General features: G+C 38.4%; 1 protein-coding gene across 4 annotated transcripts in view; it reads left to right on the top strand.

The window, feature by feature from the left end:
• The first annotated feature begins 3,618 nt into the window (after window positions 1-3,618).
• LOC113440835 (zinc finger protein 862) overlaps window positions 3,619-18,833 on the top strand; it is a 60,808-nt gene continuing 45,593 nt past the window's right edge. For 2 of the 4 annotated variants that reach the window (XM_026707485.2, XM_087921407.1), the window contains exon 1: window positions 3,619-3,884. Coding sequence is in view for 2 of the 4 variants with exons in the window: in XM_026707491.2 (XP_026563276.1) it covers window positions 17,960-17,971 (12 nt within the window). In the remaining 2 variants the exon portion in view is untranslated. Of the gene's footprint in view, window positions 3,885-17,820; window positions 17,972-18,833 lie in introns of all 4 variants that reach the window. The other 2 variants (XM_026707491.2, XM_026707476.2) reach the window with 2 other exon arrangements.

An 18,833-nucleotide genomic window follows, 5' to 3' on the forward strand; every position in this document is an offset into this window, starting at 1 on the left:
ATAAGTATTCTTTTCCAGGTATGAATATGCATTACAAAATGTTTTGACAAAGGCAAATACACAAACACACACACACATACTTTTGGCATAGTAAAGAAGCGGAGCAGAGGACAAAATCATTTAACTACATATTGAATTATATTTGTATTACCCGAATGACAGGTAAGATGGTTACTATTTTAATCCTAAAGTAAACTTAACATTTATAAACAATCATTGTTGAATTCAAAATTCCAGAGCTAAAACTACCGTGTTTCTCATATAATAAGGCCGGGTCTTATCTTTTTTTGAGCCTCGAAAAAATGGCTAGGCCGTCTTTTCGGGGGTGACTTAATTCCTCCCCCCTTGCATCTTCGGGCGGGCAGGCAGTGATGGCTTGGATGTTGACCTCGGCATTGGTGGGGCACTTCATATCGGGGTCAACGCAGGACCATGTCTGGGTGTGCAACAAAAGTACTTCCTAACAGCAAGCCCCCCCACCATTCCCCCCATTTCACATGTTTTAATATAGGCCTTAATTTGGGGGGAGGGGCTTAATTTCATTTCATGCCTATAAAACATGCTGGGACTTCTTATTGGGGGAGGCCATATTGTTGAAGAAACAGGGTAGTGAATCTATATTAATTTAATACTTTTATAAAAAGGATTGGAGAACGACAATTTGTTAATTATTACACAGAGAGACAGTTATAGTGGGAACAGGAGACTGTTAGTCCTTCTCTCAGCTTTGGAAGCCATATTATCACCAGAAGCTTCCACACTGCCACATTCTTGAGCCTGGAAAAATGGGAGGGGGGAATTTCGTGGAGCATATGTGGTTAGACATAATAGCATTCTTCTTTAAAGTCAAGGTCATGTTCTTTCTGCATCTGGCTGAGGAATGGTTGAGGGGATGTCTTAAGTTGGGATGGATGGTGATTGGGGCATGTGATGCAATGAGGGGTGCAGGGGGTGGATCTGTAATTTTTTACTTATTGGAGGGAAACCTGGAACTTTCAGATTCAGGATTTCCCAGATGTGCCAGTTTACTACTTTAATAAAAGGAAACTTTGAGAACACGTCTGTCTGAGTTATTGATTGGAGTTGAGGTTTTCTCGAACGTTAACGTCTGCCTTAAGTGCAAAACCCTCTGTCCCTTCCTCTAGCCTTGAAGGCATCAAGAAGGAAACACCCTCCCCACCCATTATACTAATCGAAAATAAAAAATAGAAAATATTTAACAAGCTCTAGATATACAAAGGTATTAAAATGATTACATTGTGCTAGGTGGCTCAAATCTTCAAAATTTGCACACATCCATAAATAAAAATATTATTTGAACCACATTAGGAGTGTGTTTCATTTGGCTTACATGTTAATAAAATGACACAGAGATGGCTTGGTTTACATATATAGCAGAATAAGGAATAAACTCTACCACCTCAAAAATCTCAGGTCTCTGCTACCAAAATATCATACTTTGAAAACAAAATACAGTAATGGAAATCAAATCTTTTTTTTAATCACCTAACTAACCTAATAACTTCACAATGTGAACAGTGGATGGGAAGAATGAAACATCAAGGGATTAAAAAACTGCTTTAGAAAAAAAATTATACTGTACTTAAATTCACTTACCAAACTGTTATAAAGAGCAGATTATAGAAAATTCTAACAAGATCAATAGGCCAGTGTTATACAACATATTTGTTATTCCAACATCCTATACAAGTTTAAAAAATTGAGAATTTGATCTAGACTTCAGCCTCAAACAACATACAGTCATTAGTGGTTTTATTGAATTTATTACTGTGGTGGATTTGATTCTGCATCAATGACTTGTGCTGTTTTGCTTATGGATAGTGTATGTTGATTTGGAAATCAAATAATGTTCAACGTAAGTGTGAATTATGAAATGTGCAAAGGTGAATAAAGGTTTTTTCTCTCCCTATATCCAATAGAGCATCATGACACAAACTCACAACAGTATCTACTTATAATATAGTACTGCAACTTAAAATCTGTTCCACCAGATACGCAGAATAGCGTATTACGAGGTAACAAATTCTGCAATGTATTTTAGACTGAATGCCTTGTCAATATGGAGACTTTTCTCATAAATTAATTTATAATACAAATAGGATTATAACGCTGTCCTCAATATACTTTTACTTTCAAAAATAAGACATTCCTAAACCTGACAGTTTAGGTATCCAATCTAATGTGTAGCTTAGGATACTTCTGTCTTAACTCAGGTGTCTTAAGGAGAAATGCAATCTTTAAGTTGATCATGATGCAAATATATATTCATTGCAACACAGCATGTTAACTACTAAGAGGCTAATTTATGCATATTCATGTTTATGCCTAATGAATTATGAGGGGTTGTCACAAAGGAGTCAAACTATTCTCCAAAGCACCTGAGGGCAGGACAAGAAGCAATGGATTGAAACTAATCAAGAAGAGAAATGATCTAGATCAAGGAGAAATTTCCTGACAGAACAATTAATAAGTGGGTAACTTGCCTCCCTAAGTTTTGAATCCTCCAACACTGGAGGTTTTTAAGAAGAGATTGGACAAACATTTGTCTGAAATGGTATAGGGTTCCTCCCAGAGCAGGGGGCTGGACAAGAACACCTCCAAGATCTCTCCCAACTCTGCTGAATAAATTTAGCAGAACAATCCATTAGCCCATTAACTCGGTACTGTAGTGAGTTAATATTGAGTATATGAGTTTTCTGGCAATTCTGGTAGATGCTTTATCAGTGTAGGGACTTCCCACATCAGGAAATACTAGGACAAAATTTGCTTTATTCGGTATGACAAATCCTGAATACTACTTATTCCTCTCTGCTGGCTGTTGCATAGCCTGACCCAAGCATTATATCAAACCTCGCGTATATTTATTTATATAGAGCCTTATTAGCACTCCCACGGAAACATAAGTAACTGCAACTTTCCTTGAGAATGACAGCCAACTAGATGCAGGAAAATTACTTCTAGGAATATCTTTTGTTCTGAAATGCCAGTAGTTTGATCCTTCGGGCCGTGAACCCCAGCGCAAGATCCAAATCAAAACGGGAGGGAGAAAATAAATCAGAACTCCCGATTCCCAAAGTCGGCAGGTAAAGGCCGAAAACAAACCAGGATCGTCTTCCTGAAAAGCGAGCGCCCTTAAGATTTGCTTCCAAGCAAAGGCGCACGGGAGAGGCGCACCTCTCGCCAAGAAAGCCTAGACGTGCCCAGCGGTCACCAATGCATAAGTTTGTGGAAGAGAGGCAGAAAAACCAGAATATTGGATTTCTTTTTTAAAAAAAAAATCTGGGGACAGGCTGCCGGTGCGTTTGCATTTTGACGCGGACGCTGCGCTATTTCTGGGTCGGATGCTTTCTCTGCCGCCGCGGGAGAAACCCGAGAATGGCGGGGAGAAAAGCGGGGGCGTGGGGCTTCCTGGTGAATGAGCCAGTGGAAAAACGGAGACGGGCGAGTCGCAGCATTTGGGGAGGGGGGGATAGACTGCCTCGCCGCCGAGTCTGGGCCTGGAAGCCGCCCGCCCGCCAGCCCCGCTGCTTCCCCTCCTCCTCCGGGTTCGGGGGGTCCCCGGGCTCAGCCCCCGAACGCCCCTCTCTTCCGTTCGCCATGTCATTTCCTGTGCTAATAAGATGGTGGTCACGGCCGGGAGGGAGGGAGCCGCCGCCGCAGCTGCCGCCTCCTCCTCTGCCACCGCGCCCGGCCCGGACCCGGGACCCGTCCTCGCCTGGGACTAGCGAGCCAGGCTGGACTGGCCGGGCTGGCGCCGCAGGAGGAGGAGGAGGAGGCAGAAGACGACGGGGGTGGCAGAGCGGGGGGCCGCCAGAAGAGCTGGGTTGCCCCCGGACGACGAGCCAGGGCCCCGCAGCGCCGAGGTGAGTCAGCCCTTCGGTAGCCAAGGTGGCGACGAAAATGGCTGCGGAGTTCAGGCGGGGCGGTGGGAGAGAGGGAAGGCAGCTGGGCGAGCGCTGGTTCGGGGTCTGGGGGCCGTTGCGGGCGGGCGGGCGGGACCGTTTGCCACGGTAGAGGGGCTTGTTCTGCAGTCCTCGCCCAGCAGCAGCGGCGGCGAAGGGCGCGGCCAGGCAGGTAAGTAGCCGCCTCGATTTTTCTCTTTTCCCCTTCTGGGACGAGCGCTGAGCTCGGCCCGGCCCAGTCCGTCCCCTTCCTCCCCTCCTGCCGCTGCTGCCACCGTCTCCTCTGCGCCTCTCCTGCCTCTCTTCTTCCCCCACCTTTCCCTGTTATTACGTCCGCGGAGTGACGTGGTCGCGCTCCAATGGGCGGCCGAGGAAGCCAGCGAGCGCTCCCAGAGGGAATGTGTGGGCGGGGTCCCGAAGCAACTGGGTGACTTTGGAAGCGCCGCGGGAGGAGGAGGCGGAGGCGTCCGAGGGCGGGGCTCGTTTGCTCTACTTCCCGAGGAGCGATGTCCCGCACAAGAGAAAGTGAAGTTGTCTACTCAGTGCAAAAAGTGGATTTTGGATTCCGTGCAAAAAAAGAAAAAGAAGAAAGGGTCAAGGACTGTGCAGTGGTCGCTCCTGTAGGCCGTTCCGCTTGGCGATGAAGCAGAAGTGGTTTGGACTAAAAGATACGATTGGAGTGGATAGAAATCTCTGCTTACAGTTCAGGAATGTCCACGAGACAGGCAAATGCAGTGTTGGCCAATTTCGGGAAGGGAAAAGTAAAACTGCCAATATCAGAAATATCGCGCATTGTTCAGGTCACTACTGTGTAGAACTGGAAAAAAAATGATCGAAGTCACAAAAATGACTGAAAGACAGAAACGACACCATACACGCCAAAAAACAAAACCCATAAGTCGAGGCTTGGTTTAGTTTGAGGAGTGATACAAAGCTATCCGTTATGTAGAAGCATATGTTCTTCACTTACACTAAAACCTTGGGTCATCCAGACAAGTTAAATGGTCGGAAAGTAATGAGTGACAAAAGAAAAAGAGCCTGTGGTTAAATTCAGTGAGATCTGCAAACTTAAATGGGTTTTAAAAAGGAGGAGTCTACGGAAGATAAAGCGATCAATGCTTCCTTGTTATGGTGACTTAATTTCTAACATAACAGATAGCATACCTTTTAAGTCTTTTTTTTTTTGAGAAACATGAACTATAGGGTAATATCTTTTTTTTTTTTTTTGCTTGCAAGACATAGTCATCACTTTGGGAATGAATATGAACCAAATAGATCGCTCTTACCTGATCTAGTATGGATCTGTTTAGGTTACTCTTTCTTGCTTTTTTAAAAGCCAACCCAGCCATTCCTATTGCCTAAATATTATCATTATTGAGCTCCTTATTAGTAAATAAAATCACCCTATTATTTAGATGTTCCTTTTCATTCATTATAAATAAATTATAAATACTTGAAGAAGTAGACTAGGCTGATGATGCCACAGTATTTGCATCTTTAATTCAGGGCTTTCGTCTTTCAGTCCTGTATATTGAATGTTATGAATTGTGTATTAAACATAAAATGAAGTATAGGTGGCATGTTAGCTATAAGCCATATTAAGATCAAGTCTGCATAGTCTTGAAACAAAGGCAGATAGTTTCTCATCAGGAAAAGAGCCATCCTATGTAGGTACAAAGAGACTGTCTTGCAGATTTAGTAATTGCTTTATTGAGATCCAGGATATTTTCCCCGTGATTTTTTTTCTTTGTTAAAATATTCCCTCCTATTGCAATCAGTGAGAGGAAATTCCAGTACCAGCATGAAACTAACATAGTTGCTCTTGTTTCCAGAACATTAAATTTTGGAATTTACTGTTGATGGGAACATTTTGAAGCATTTCAAGCTAGTGGAACAAGGTGTTAGCAGTACCTTTAATAGTTCTTAAACAGAAATGTGTGTATGTGTGTGCATGTATGTATGTATGTATATACCGTGTTTCTTATATAATAAGGCTGGGTCTTATTTTTTTCTTTGAGCCCCACAAAAACAGCTAGGCCGTCTTTTCAGGGGTGACTTAATTCCCCCCCCCCCCTTGCATCTTAGGGTGGGTGGTGACGGTTTGGATGTTGACCTCGGCGTTGGTGGGGCACTTTGTATCAGGGTCAACGCAGGCAGCACCATATCCGGGTGTGCAACAAAAGTACTTCCTAACAGCAAGCCCCCCCGCCATTTCCTCCCCATTTCACATGTTTTAATATAGGCCTTAATTTGGGGGGAGGGGCTTAATTTCATTTCATGCCTAGAAAACATGCTGGGACTTCCTATTGGGGGAGGCCGTATTGTCGGAGAAACAGGGTATGTATGTATGTATGGTATTCAGCTTTGTTCAGGTATTTTCCCACATCATTATAGTTGTGCTTTTAAAGTTGTAGCAACGTTTTGGCAGAATCTCATCTGCCATCATCAGGCTTCTGTATTGTGTTTGTCTGTGAGTCAGACTTTTACATCTTGATGTGATGCCTGTGTAGTGTATAGACAAAATCAGTAAGATACTACACAGGCATCACATCAAGACTGCCTTCAAAACAGACAGAAAAATAGCAGCCATCCTTAGAAACCCCAAAGATAAAATTGATCTGGAAAACCAAGGCATATACGAAGTCCCCTGTGCATCATGCCTGGCCACATACATTGGACAGACCAATAGAAGAATAAGTACCCGCCTGGATGAACACAAAAATGCAGTAAAAAAGCTGGAACACACTTCCTCACTAGTCCAACACATGAAAGCCACAAGTCATAGCATCAACTTCAGTGGCACCAAAACCCTAGCCACTATAGAAAACTCCAGCTACAGAATTATCAGAGAAGCCATAGAGATTGTAAAAAGACCTGAAAGCATGAACAGAAGAGATGATTCCACCTGACTGTCAATTATTTGGAAGCCTGCACTCACAAGCAAAAAAAATCTCCACACCACAAGCCAGGCAAACACCTGGGCCCAAACAGATCCCCCCCTGATACCTCCAGCTCAAACACACCCCAACCAGGCACCCAGATGAAACCTAGCTTCCTAATAAATGATAGCCATCCATTTACTGGGAGCCAAGCTGCACTAAAAGCCTCCAATACAGGAATGCAATGTTGCCAGCCAATCAAGACAAAAAAAGTTACAAAATAGACAGAAGATATTAGAAACACCAATCAACCAGAACACAGCAAACTCTAAGACCAATAAACACAGACCAAGACTCCCAACCAATCAGGATGAAGAAAAAACCATTCTGGCACAGCAGTAGGCTAGCCTCAAATTTAAAACTGAAGCAGCTGTGAAAGTCTGACTCACAGACAAACACTATACAGAAGCCTGATGATGGCAGATGAGATTCTGCCGAAATGTTGCTACAACTTTAAAAGCACAACTACAGTGACGTGGGAAAATACCCGAACAAAGCTGAATACCATACATGTAAGTACCTGCGAAAACTTAAAAATATATACATACATACATACATACATACATACATACATACATACATACATACATTTTCTGAGGGTATATATATGAACCCCTATTACCAATGGTGCTTTTTAAAAAGGTAACTGGACTTTGTTTTTCCTTGAAGATGTTTCACTTCTCATCTGAGAAGCTTCTTCAGTTCCTCCTCAGAAAAAAAAAGCACATTTGGGACAGCCATGAACTCAATGACTGAGAATCTCCATAGACATTGAACCACTATTACTTTATTTCTATTATTAGTCATTAAGGGAAGAGTCATGCCTAGATTCTGCAACTTCTATAATTTTATGAATTCAGGAAAATGAAGGCTAACATACCAAAAGATTCCCAGAGAAAAGCCATGTACTGAGTGAATTTATTATTCCATAAGCTCCACAGCATCCTATGTCTCCTAAAAGCTGTTGAATACATAATGCTCATTTCCCAACAATTTAGAACAGGGAGGTCCTCTAAAATTAAGATGGCTTTTCAAAGGCCGGGACTGCTAGAATATGTAACTGAAAGGCACTTCATTTAAATATCCTATGTGCATTGTTGTGTTTGTAGTCCAAGTCTCTATAAAACTAACTTTTCTCTCCAGTCTGAATATTTTTTCTTCTTCCATATCTTTTGATACCATATTTCTATACAATATTTTGGGTTTCTTTTTCAGAATGTTTAAGGTACATCTTAGAATTCAGACGACAGTTAGTTCTAATATGAAATATTTGAATATTTTGGGGTATTCTGGTAGAGGGGTGAACATAACATCTAACCAGATTTCATACTGTAGCCTCTGCTCCATCACTAACTTATTGCAAGAGTGGAGGGCAGATAAGAAAGTCATATTGATGAAGAAATGATCTTTAGGCAAGCATTACAGTTATTTTAATTTTCACCAACCTGGTTTATAACCTGGTTTATAAACTAAATGTAGCAGTAAGACTGCCTCTCAAAGCTGTCAAGGTTTTCAGATTAGGGATTTAATAAAGATAGTTGCACCAACTGTATTTTGTTTAGCCTTTCTGTTCCTTGGATACTTGATCATGGGGCATTAGCAAAGGCAGGACATAGTCGTTTTATAGAATGGTAAACTTTTTTGATATATAGCCTTTTGCAACCTGGATATCTCTAGCTGTATTGGACTTCATTTTCCATATTTCAGAAAATAATACTTCAAGTTGTAATTGGAGACAATAACTGTTTTCATGCAACCCTCATGACTTGTTAGTGAGTTAACTTTTTAATTTGCACAGTAAAAGGAGAAATATATCTTTCACAACACTATAGCCAAACAAAGAATAACCCTAGTCAATGTTGAGATTATTTCACTGACTGGTAATGTGTGCTAAATGAATGTATTCAGCTAGAGAACATCGGGTTGGCACAGACTAGCATAAAATGATGTGAAATAGGCTTAATGTAGCAGTTTGGATTCAAAGGCAAAAAGGTGCTTTGGAATGCATGGACTATTCCCTTCACTGCAGCTCCCTAAAGCAGCACAATCCTAGAAGATGAATTTTAGATTTAAGACATTATTATTACATAATGCACTACTAGCAGGCGCTATTTTAATATTGATAAGAAAAAAATAATAAAACTATACCCTGTTTTTGCTTTTGTTTTCCAATGTAATGAAAAAATGTTGTTATTATTGTAATATTAGAAGTAATTGGAATTCCAAAGCTAACTCGAAATTACATTTTCTGTTCTATTTCCCCAGACCTTATCAGTGATATCTTTAATATATAAAGACATTTTGTGGATGATTATACAGACTGCATAATCTATGGTTCACAAAAGCTTCCTTTCAATGATCAAGTAATTGTCAAATTGTAATTGTTGTGTCAACAAAACACGGTTATTTAATTTTAAGTAATCTTGATGTTTTGATATTATAGATTCCTGCATTAGGCTTGATGCAGTCCTTGATACAGAAAGAATTCCATATTTCTCTTGTATAAAACATATGGCAAAATTTGCAGAAGTAAAAACTAGAGAAGACTCTTGTCTGTGAATAGTTCTTCAAAAGAATGTTTAAGAGTCCCCAAAGTGGTCTACATACTAAGAATATTGAAGGGAGGGATGCAGCACTTTGTATAGAAGTAGCAGGACTGGAAATTCCCAGCAATTTTAAGAGACACTGTCTTCTAATTCCATGGACAATAAATACAAATGGGAAGTAGAATGTTTCCAAAGCAACTGGCAAGTGTAGTTGGGTAATTTGAATCCTTCTTCTTACTTATTCCAGGCTTGGTTTAACCATGATTAACACTAGGAAAGTATACTCACAAGTGGCTGTTTTGCTAATATTTTCTGTGATATGATGACACTTCTATAAATATGATCACAAAACATGAGAAGGAATCTTGGCACTGTAAATACTACTTATTTGCAGTCTACATTGCTTTTTATCCCTGTTATGCTCTGGGCTACCAATCATTTGCATACCTTAGGAGATAGTATCAGTCACCATCTCCATGGAAATGTAATCCAAGTATTGGATACTATCTTCACTAGATAAATTACAGCATACCTTTTGATACACTGATTTTTTTTCCTTTAAAGAGTATGCAGAGTGCTGGGCATTTGCCCACAAGATATTTACACTTTTAAAATACCGTGTTTCTCATATAATAAGGCCAGATCTTTTTTTTTTTTTGAGCCCCGAAAAAATGGCTAGGCCGTCTTTTCGGGGGTGACTTAATCGCCCCCTCTTGCATCTTCAGGCAGGTGGCGACTGCTTGGATGTTGACCTCGGTGTTAGTGGGGCACTTCGTTTCAGGGTCAATGCAGGCAGCACCATATCCGGGTGTGCAACAAAAGTACTTCCTAATGGCAAGCCCCCCCCACCATTCCCCCCATTTCACATTTTTTAATATAGGCCTTAATTTGGGGGGAGGGGCTTAATTTCATTTCATGTCTATAAAACATGCTGGGACTTCCTATTGGGGGAGGCCGTATTGTTGGAGAAACAGGGTATATAAATAGATGGGAAACTAAAAAATAATACTAAACGTGCATACGCATACTCTGTATTAAATATTGCGGCAAGGCTGGAAAAAATATTCTAAAGTTTTGTAGCAAGTAAGCATAAACACAAATGAAGATATGACCAAGATCAATGTAGTATTTTAATAGCTTTTTATCCTATTATCTTTAATACTTCTTAAAAAAAACAGTTTGAAATTCTTGGATGCACCAAACCTGAATGAGGTAGGATTTTTGAAAGTGTAAAAGCAACACCTTGAAATAATTCCTTACAAGATTCTTTGTGAACTTCAAAGACAAGATTGCCTAGGTAAGTGAGCAAGAAGCTTGGAGGAGAACTTGCCCCTACATTAAAACTATCTATCATGCATAGATGCATAATTGCTGTTATCTAAAATTAGAGAACATTAAACTCTCAAGATGGATGATTGTATGTGTCTTAACTATTTATCCACAACTATCTATCTATCTATCTATCTATCTATCTATCTATCTATCTATCTTTCTATCTATCTATCTATCTATATATATAAAAGAAAAAACATGCATCATCACAAAGTCTCCAGAACTATAAAGCCCACAAACTTGAAATTTTGCACGTATGCTCCTCTTGGCTTCTAGGTGCTCGCTAAGAAAGGATTTTTTGAAATGACCATCAGAGCATTAGTATTTCCTATATTATTATTAACACACTTTGATGCTAAGGAGTTTTTTTGTTTATTTTATTTATTTTTTTGTTTGTCAATTGCTTACAAGATAATAGGTATAATTAAAAACATAATTATGAATACATGGATACATATAAGAAAAATAAAAAATATAAAACAATAGGACTGGGACGGTAGGCACATTGGTGCGCTTATGCACGCCCCCTACAGACCTCTTAGGAAAGGATGAAGTCAATAGTAGACAGTCTAAGGTTAAAGTTTTTGGGGTTTGGGCCAAAAACCACAGAGTCAGGTAGAGTATTCCAGATATTGACCACTCTGTTGCTGAAGTCGTATTTCCTGCAATCAAGTTTGATGCGATTAACCTTGAGTTTGTATCTATTGTTTGTTCTTGTGTTGTTATGGTTGAAGCTGAAGTATTCACTGACAGGTAGGACATTGCAATGTATGATTTTATATACTATACTTAGATCGGACTGAAGGTGGTGTAGTTCTAGGCTTTCTAGGTCTAGAATTTCAAGTCTGGTGGCATAAGGTATTCTGCAACGAGTAGAGGAGTGGAGAACTCTTCTTGTGAAATATTTCTGGACTTTCTCAATTGTGTTAATATCAGATACGTAATGTGGGTTCCAGACTGATGAGCTGTATTTGAGTATTGGTCTAGCAAATGTTTTGTATGCTCTAGTTATTAGTGTAATATTACCAGAGAAGAAGCTACATAAGATTAGGTTAACAAATCTTAATGCCTTTTTGGCTATGTAGTGACAGTGGGCTCTAGCACTTAGATCATTCGAGATGAGTACTCCAAGGTCTTTGAGAGAGTTTGGATCATCAACAAGGTCTTGACTATTCAGCCTGTATTTTATTTTCTGATTTATTTTTTTTTGCCAATATGTAGGACAGAGCATTTATTTGTTGAGATTTGAAGTTGCCATTTATTTGCCCACTCTGATACATAGTCAAGATCTTTTTGAAGGGTAGCTGTATTGTCTGTGGTGTTGAATAGCTTTACATCAACAGCGAAGAGAACGCAGTTGCTCTTGATATGATCACAGAGGTCATTTATGTAGAGTCTGAAAAGAGTTCGTCCTAGAACACTGCCCTGGGGGACATCACTGTTGACAGGTACAGAATTTGATAGGACATTCCCAATTTTGACCATTTGTTGTCTGTTTGACAGGAATGCTCTATCCAGTTATGCAGGTGTCCAGAGGTACCGTAAGATTTTAGTTTTAGGAGTAGTTTGTCGTGTACCACTGAATCAAAGGCTTTACAGAAGTCTATGTAGATTGTGTCTATCGCTTTGCCCTGGTCGAGTTGTGTAGTCCATATGTTTTTTCAGTGTAAGAGTTGCAGATTACATGATAGTTTTTTCCTAAAACCAAATTGTTTATTAGAGAGTAGGTTGTTTGTTTCTAAGTGGAGGAGGATGGATTGGTTAATAATTGATTCCATGACTTTACAGGTGACACAGCATAAAGAGATCGGTCTGTAATTTTCAACTAGGCTGGGCTCTCCCTTTTTGAAGATGGGGATGACCGTGGCTTGTGACCATAGTTTTGGCAAGGAGCTGGTCCTGAAAGATTTTTCAAAGATTATGCTTAGAGGTTCAGCTATGGCAGTGGGTAGCTTTTTTAAGAAGTAGGCAGGTTCAGTCCAGTCCAATAGACAGAGATGGTTTTAGATTGCGTAGTGCTTTTTCAACATTGTCTTCTGTAAAATCGATATGTATTAGATCATTGTAGTTGTCTGTGGTTTGACTAGGAAATATTGGGCATGATCCATTGCTGTTTACAAATACTGAGCCAAAGAATGTGTTAAAGAGGTTGGCTTTAATGGTGTCGTTGTTGCAGTCTTTACCATTAGGTCCTTTCAGGGGTGGGCTGGACCTTGAGTCTTTTAGTTTATTGTTTACAAAATTGTAGAAATTGTAGAAAGCGCATTGTAGCTTGTAGAAATTGGTGTGTAGAAGGTTTTCTTCTTGTTTAATGCGATAATTGGTGCATTCAGTTTTTATCAGGTGGCATAATTTTTTGTATCGGCTTTTGAAGTTGGCAACGTGACCAGATTTGTTTTTCTGCCAAAGTGATTTATTTTTGGATTGAAGCTTCCTGATTGTTATGGGTAATTTGTTTTTTCTGGTTTTGGGAGTTGTTGTTGGTACATATAGTTTGATGACTCTTTTGACTTCAAGTAAAAATATGTTGTAATAGTCTTCTACAGTATTGCATCCAGAGAATAGAAATTGCCAATCAAGGGATGAGAGATCATTGTTTTTAAGATCATAGTTGCCTTTTTTGAAGTTATAATTGGAGATGCCGTCGTTATGATGATTTTTGTGTGAATGTATGTTGAGACAAAAGTCAATCATGTTGTAGTCACTGTTGGAAAAGGGTTCTTTAATTTGTATTCCATAAATTGAATTCAAACTATTGCAGAAGATGAGATCGAGGCAGTTGTTAAGTCTAGTGTTGTTGGTTACTAGTTGTTCTAGTCCCAGATTTGTTACTGCATTGTAGAAGGTTGCATATGTGGGTTCAGTTGTACATTCGTTAAGGGTCCAGTTAATATGAGGTAGATTGAAGTCACCAAGAAAGATAAAAGCATGTGGGCAGGATGCTGCCCAAGTTAGTAGTGCATTTAGCTTGTTTACATGTTCGATATCATAATCAGGGGCTCTGTAACATAATAAGAACCGAAATGTGATATTTAAGGACAGTTCACAGATGATGATCTCAGGAATAGCAAGCTCCTGGGAAACTTGGATGTTTTTTAGATGTAGGGACTTTTTATAGAAGATAGCAACACTACCTCCTCTACGGATTTCACGATCTGATCAGTAAACATGATAGTCTCTTACTGTGGTAATGGAGTCAGGGAGAGATGTGTTGAACCAAGTTTCACAGATAAATATAATGTTGAATTTAGCCGTGTTTAGTAAGAGGAGAAATTCAGGTATTTTATTTACAAGGCTTCTTGCATTGAGTAGCTTGCATCTAAGACCAGTTGTGGTTGGAATAGAGGTAGTTAGGGACATGCATACCTAGTTTTGAATGATGTTCTACTCCCCCCCCCACCTGAAAAGAAATCTCTTCCACTGCAGTTCAGCTAAACCACACCAAGGTTCCTTGCTGTCCCCTCCTTGCTCACACAGCAAATATTGTTTCAGTTTCCAAACAGCCCTGACCTCTCTCACACACTGACAGGATGGTAGCCAGATGAATACCGATGGATGCTAGTAGGCAGAGGCACATTTTTCCACTTATTTTCCTCCCCCCCAACTTTCCTGATCACAGAGTTTTGTAGCGAAGCACGGGTACCTTGCTGGTCTTTAATTGCAGAGATATTCCACTCTACTTGAGGAGAGCTGAAAAAGACCCCTTTAGATCCCAACAAATCGGATAATTATTCTTGTCCATAATCTGGTTTTTCCTGGGTAAAATCATAAAGTCTGTATCATAATGTCTGAGAAAAAGATTATCTGGATTTACTTTAGTCAGGATTCAAACCTTGGTTCAGTACCAAAATGGCCACGGCCACTTTATTTAATAGATGTGTACAAAGATTTAGATATTAGATGTGAATGCATCCATTTTATTAGTTTTATTGGAACTTTCAATATGATTGATCAGATAGGTCAGGAGGAGCATCATTTTAAGAGGTTCGAATACTTATCTGCTAGCAGAAAAGCATCAGAGTCATTTGGTGTAACTAATCCTATCCTGTTTAATATTTGCATAAAGAATTTGAAGATGTTATGAAGTGTCATCAGTATGCAGCTGATACCCAGCTGTAAATCTCATTCCAGCTACAGCTGGTATGTCTATAGATGTCTTGTCTGATTTGAATGAGGTTTAATAAGCCAAAATGAAATATGATTGCGAAAGAACTACTCTTAAAAAAGTAGTAAGGCTAATACAGATCTCACTCTATATTTAGATTTAAGAATGGTTCTCGGCATGGCTTTGCTATTTGATGCACAGATGTGAGCTTTGGCACCAGAGACATACTTTCAACTTTGATTGTAACCATTTCTGTATAGCCTAATGATGTTCCCAGAGTGACCTATCTTCTTGTTATTACAGATTATGACAAAGCAATCTATGTGGAAATGCTTTATAGATACTTCTGATGTTACAGTTCGGTCTATAATATTGCACTTATGGTTTTGACTGACTTTAAAGGATAGCATATTTTTTTAGTTGCACTGGTTATTAGTTGGTTTCCAGAAACTAATTTTGTATTTTCAAGGAGCTAGTTTTGTATATTAAATGCCTAAATGGCTTGGGACAAAAGTACACGAAAAACTCTAATTTATGTGAATACTATATGCCCAACTTGTAAGAGCAGCTAGAAAAGTTTTCTTTCAAGTTCTGTTCCATACCACCAATGGGTCCAAAAACTCTTTAATTGATGAACTACTCTACCAAGATAAAATACTTTTTTTCAAATTGTCATAATACTTCTTTCTTTCTAATCTTTTTCTCTCCCAGTTGCTGATAATTACCAAAGTTTTATATTTATTATATGTAATATAGTAAGAGCTCAAGAGAAAACCTATTAATTTTTTTTTATCATTTAGAACTTTAGGAGGGCCATGAGTGAGTAAACAAGAGAAGGAGCTTATAGTAGAAATATTCCAGTCATCTTCCTTTGTTTTTACCAGCTTTTTTCTATATTTAAATGTGCATAATACATCTAACTTTGTGTACTCTTTGGGGAAATTTAGAATGATGAAGGTTGACATTTAGCATGCCTGGTGGAATTAGCAAAAGATTAGTGAACAGACCAGGAATTACAAAGACTGATTTCAATGCAAAGCCGTAGAGTTAGAATTCATGAAGACAATATAATTTTCAGAGATTGAGGAAAGACTATAATTTTTTATCTAACTGTATATGTTAACTAGACAGGAGGAAAATGCCTATATCAAACACAACTGCTGTTTTGTTTATCAACATTGTAATCAACATTGTCTTTTATTTCTTTTTTAACTAGTTCTTCCCCTCTCCCTCCCATAACACCCCCGCTCTCTCTCTCTCTCTCATTCCGTCTCTCTCTCTGTCCCTCCCTCTCCCTCCCTCTCTATGTCTGATGATGCAAACTGTGAATTAATAGCTTGTACAAAAATCTATTTTATTTATTCACATTATTAACACCGATACTCTCTGTTTATTTTAATTATCAAAGGGCTCTCCTTTATTATTAATAGATGTATCTATTAATAGATATTATTAATGCTCTCAATAGACATTCAAACAATTTTATTGAATGATATTTATTTTTACTATTAAAGCGTAAACTAATACATGCAACAATGACAATCAAAACAAAATTGGACCAAAGTAAAAATAATGAATAGTTCACATAATATTTTTATTGTGATGGAATGTAGTTCAGAGTATAGGGAGGGCCTACTTTCCCAGGGGATAAAAATTCAGTGGATCTTGGAAAGTTTGGTCAGCAGAAATACGATTAAAAGAGCTCCACCCTAGCAGTTCACAGAGTATATGCAGATAATTGCCTTAGCCTCTCCTCCATGCTGCAGCGAGAGCCCCCGATGGATAGACTCCTTCTTATGATGTCATTAAGCTGAGTCTGTACTTGTATAAAAAGCCAACACCCGGGAGTATCCCCAATTTGTTATGAGAGAAACTTCTGTTATGGATTTTTGTATGTTGTTGTTCTTTGGGTGTATTTTCTTGTTGTATGGAATACAATATCAATATTTTTAATGAATTTAAGCTGCCCAGAGTTCTGCTTTGATTGGAATGACACATGAGTTTCAATATATAATTATAATTGATCTAACCTTGAATGGCTATTACTAACAATATAAGGCATTTTAGCAATGAATACACATAAATCAAAACAACATAGCTATAATGGATTGTGAGACTCCTTGAGAAAGAGGAGTAAGAGCCACAGCCTAGCCCTAGACAATAGTCTGATAAATGAAATCTTTGTCCAAAACGAATGGGGATACAGAAGGCGCCTACGTTGTCTGAAATAAGGGAAGGTGAAAGAGCTTTCACACTTGAAAAAATTCTATTAGTGTAACTCCACAGTAAAAGTAGTGCTAATACTTAATGGTTTTGCCTTTCTGTCTGGGCTACTTTGAATGGCTGGCAATAGGTCAGTTATACTTACACACCCTGTTGGTCACATTATTAAGGGACCTAATAATGACACCATCCACATTATTTGTATTGCACACGTATTTGTGTGTTTGTATGTCTGTAATATTTTTATTTCCTTGTGTTGTTGCCGTCTTGTATCAGAAGAACAGCTTTTTCTGGCTGCTATTGGAAATCCATCCAGTCTGAAAACAATATCATAAATTAAGAACTTCAAGGCTAAGTGGGTTGTTATATTCTAAGAACCTCTGTAAACATCTTTGACTTAAAGTAGTTACTAAAACACTTGTTTGGGGTACTTTTTATGTGTGCAATAAATATAGTGACCTAAAAGAAAGATTAAGTCTTTAAGAAGCTTGATGTTTCTTCACAAAAAAGTCAGTAATGGAAACAACCATCCCCTCCTCCCAAATATAAGATGAATTATCATAATTCACGGAATCTTCCTTTCTGGTATAGTGCAGTTTTAAAAATTGTATTGCATTCGGTGTTATGTTCCTAAGGAATTCAAACCTAATCTTCTCTTGCTGTATGTGGATGAGAAGCAGCCGTAGGAATCAAAGCATTCAGGAATCCAATGCATAACTCTGGTTTTATTTTTTATTTTTCATTTTTTACAGATTGAATGGAAATATTTAGACTAGAGAAGATGAGCTAAAAGTGTTTCAACCATGTAGACAGATTTGCAAGCCCTGAAAAATGTCAGTTGTATAATGAAAGTGTTAAAAGCTTCAGACATCAGGAGCTGTAGTGGCTCCAATGCTGCTAAAGGTAATATAAAAAGTTACCAAAAATTGATATGAAACCTGCATAAAATAGCAAAACTGGGCAAGGAATTTGCGTTTTTATGCTTGATCCTTTTTGATACAGATACCATTACTGTGAGAGAAATGTTTTTAAAAGACAAAATAGTATCTGCGTGCACATTTTTAGGCACCTGTGAGGCCTTATTTCTCACCCACTTTTTAAATAAACTGTTTACATTAATTACTTTTCAATGTAATGCAATTAATTTAATGTTGTATTACAATAGTTATTGTTTGTATATGCTTTTCAGAAACTGACATGGGAAGCAATATGAAAATATAATAAAATAAAATATTTTAAAATGTAATCCAAAAAGGCAAATTTAGGACTGCTTTCAATATCAATTCTTTAACTTTTGAGAAGTGTTTCTATAGGTCTTAAGAAGCTAGGTGATATCAAGAATTAAAATACATTTTTGTTCTATCTTTCAACACGAAGCTTTCTAGACAGGTAACAAGATTTATTATGAAAGAAAGACTACAGTAAATACCATCCATCAAAAGCAAAACCTGAGTTAAAATATATCTTCAGTTATACACATAAGCTAATATCTGTATAATTTTAACTTTATCTTAATATGTCTATGGAGATTCTCATTTTATATTACTGTGATGAAAAATAGAGTAGGCTTTTGAGGAAGTTTTAAAAAATAAATAAATTTACAGCCGGGGAGGGCTGTAAAATATAGAAACAGTAGCTTCAGGTATGTAGTTTTTATTAGACCTGGTGAAATATAAACCTAATATAGAGTGCCTGATAGAACACTAACTGCAGTTGTTTTAATATGGGTTTTGCCTTATGGCCTAAGAAATAGAGGGTCTGATGT

Source organism: Pseudonaja textilis, chromosome 1 (genome assembly GCF_049901715.1).
Source record: "Pseudonaja textilis isolate UNSWEBS1 chromosome 1, rPseTex1.2, whole genome shotgun sequence".
Taxonomy (NCBI): domain Eukaryota; kingdom Metazoa; phylum Chordata; class Lepidosauria; order Squamata; family Elapidae; genus Pseudonaja; species Pseudonaja textilis.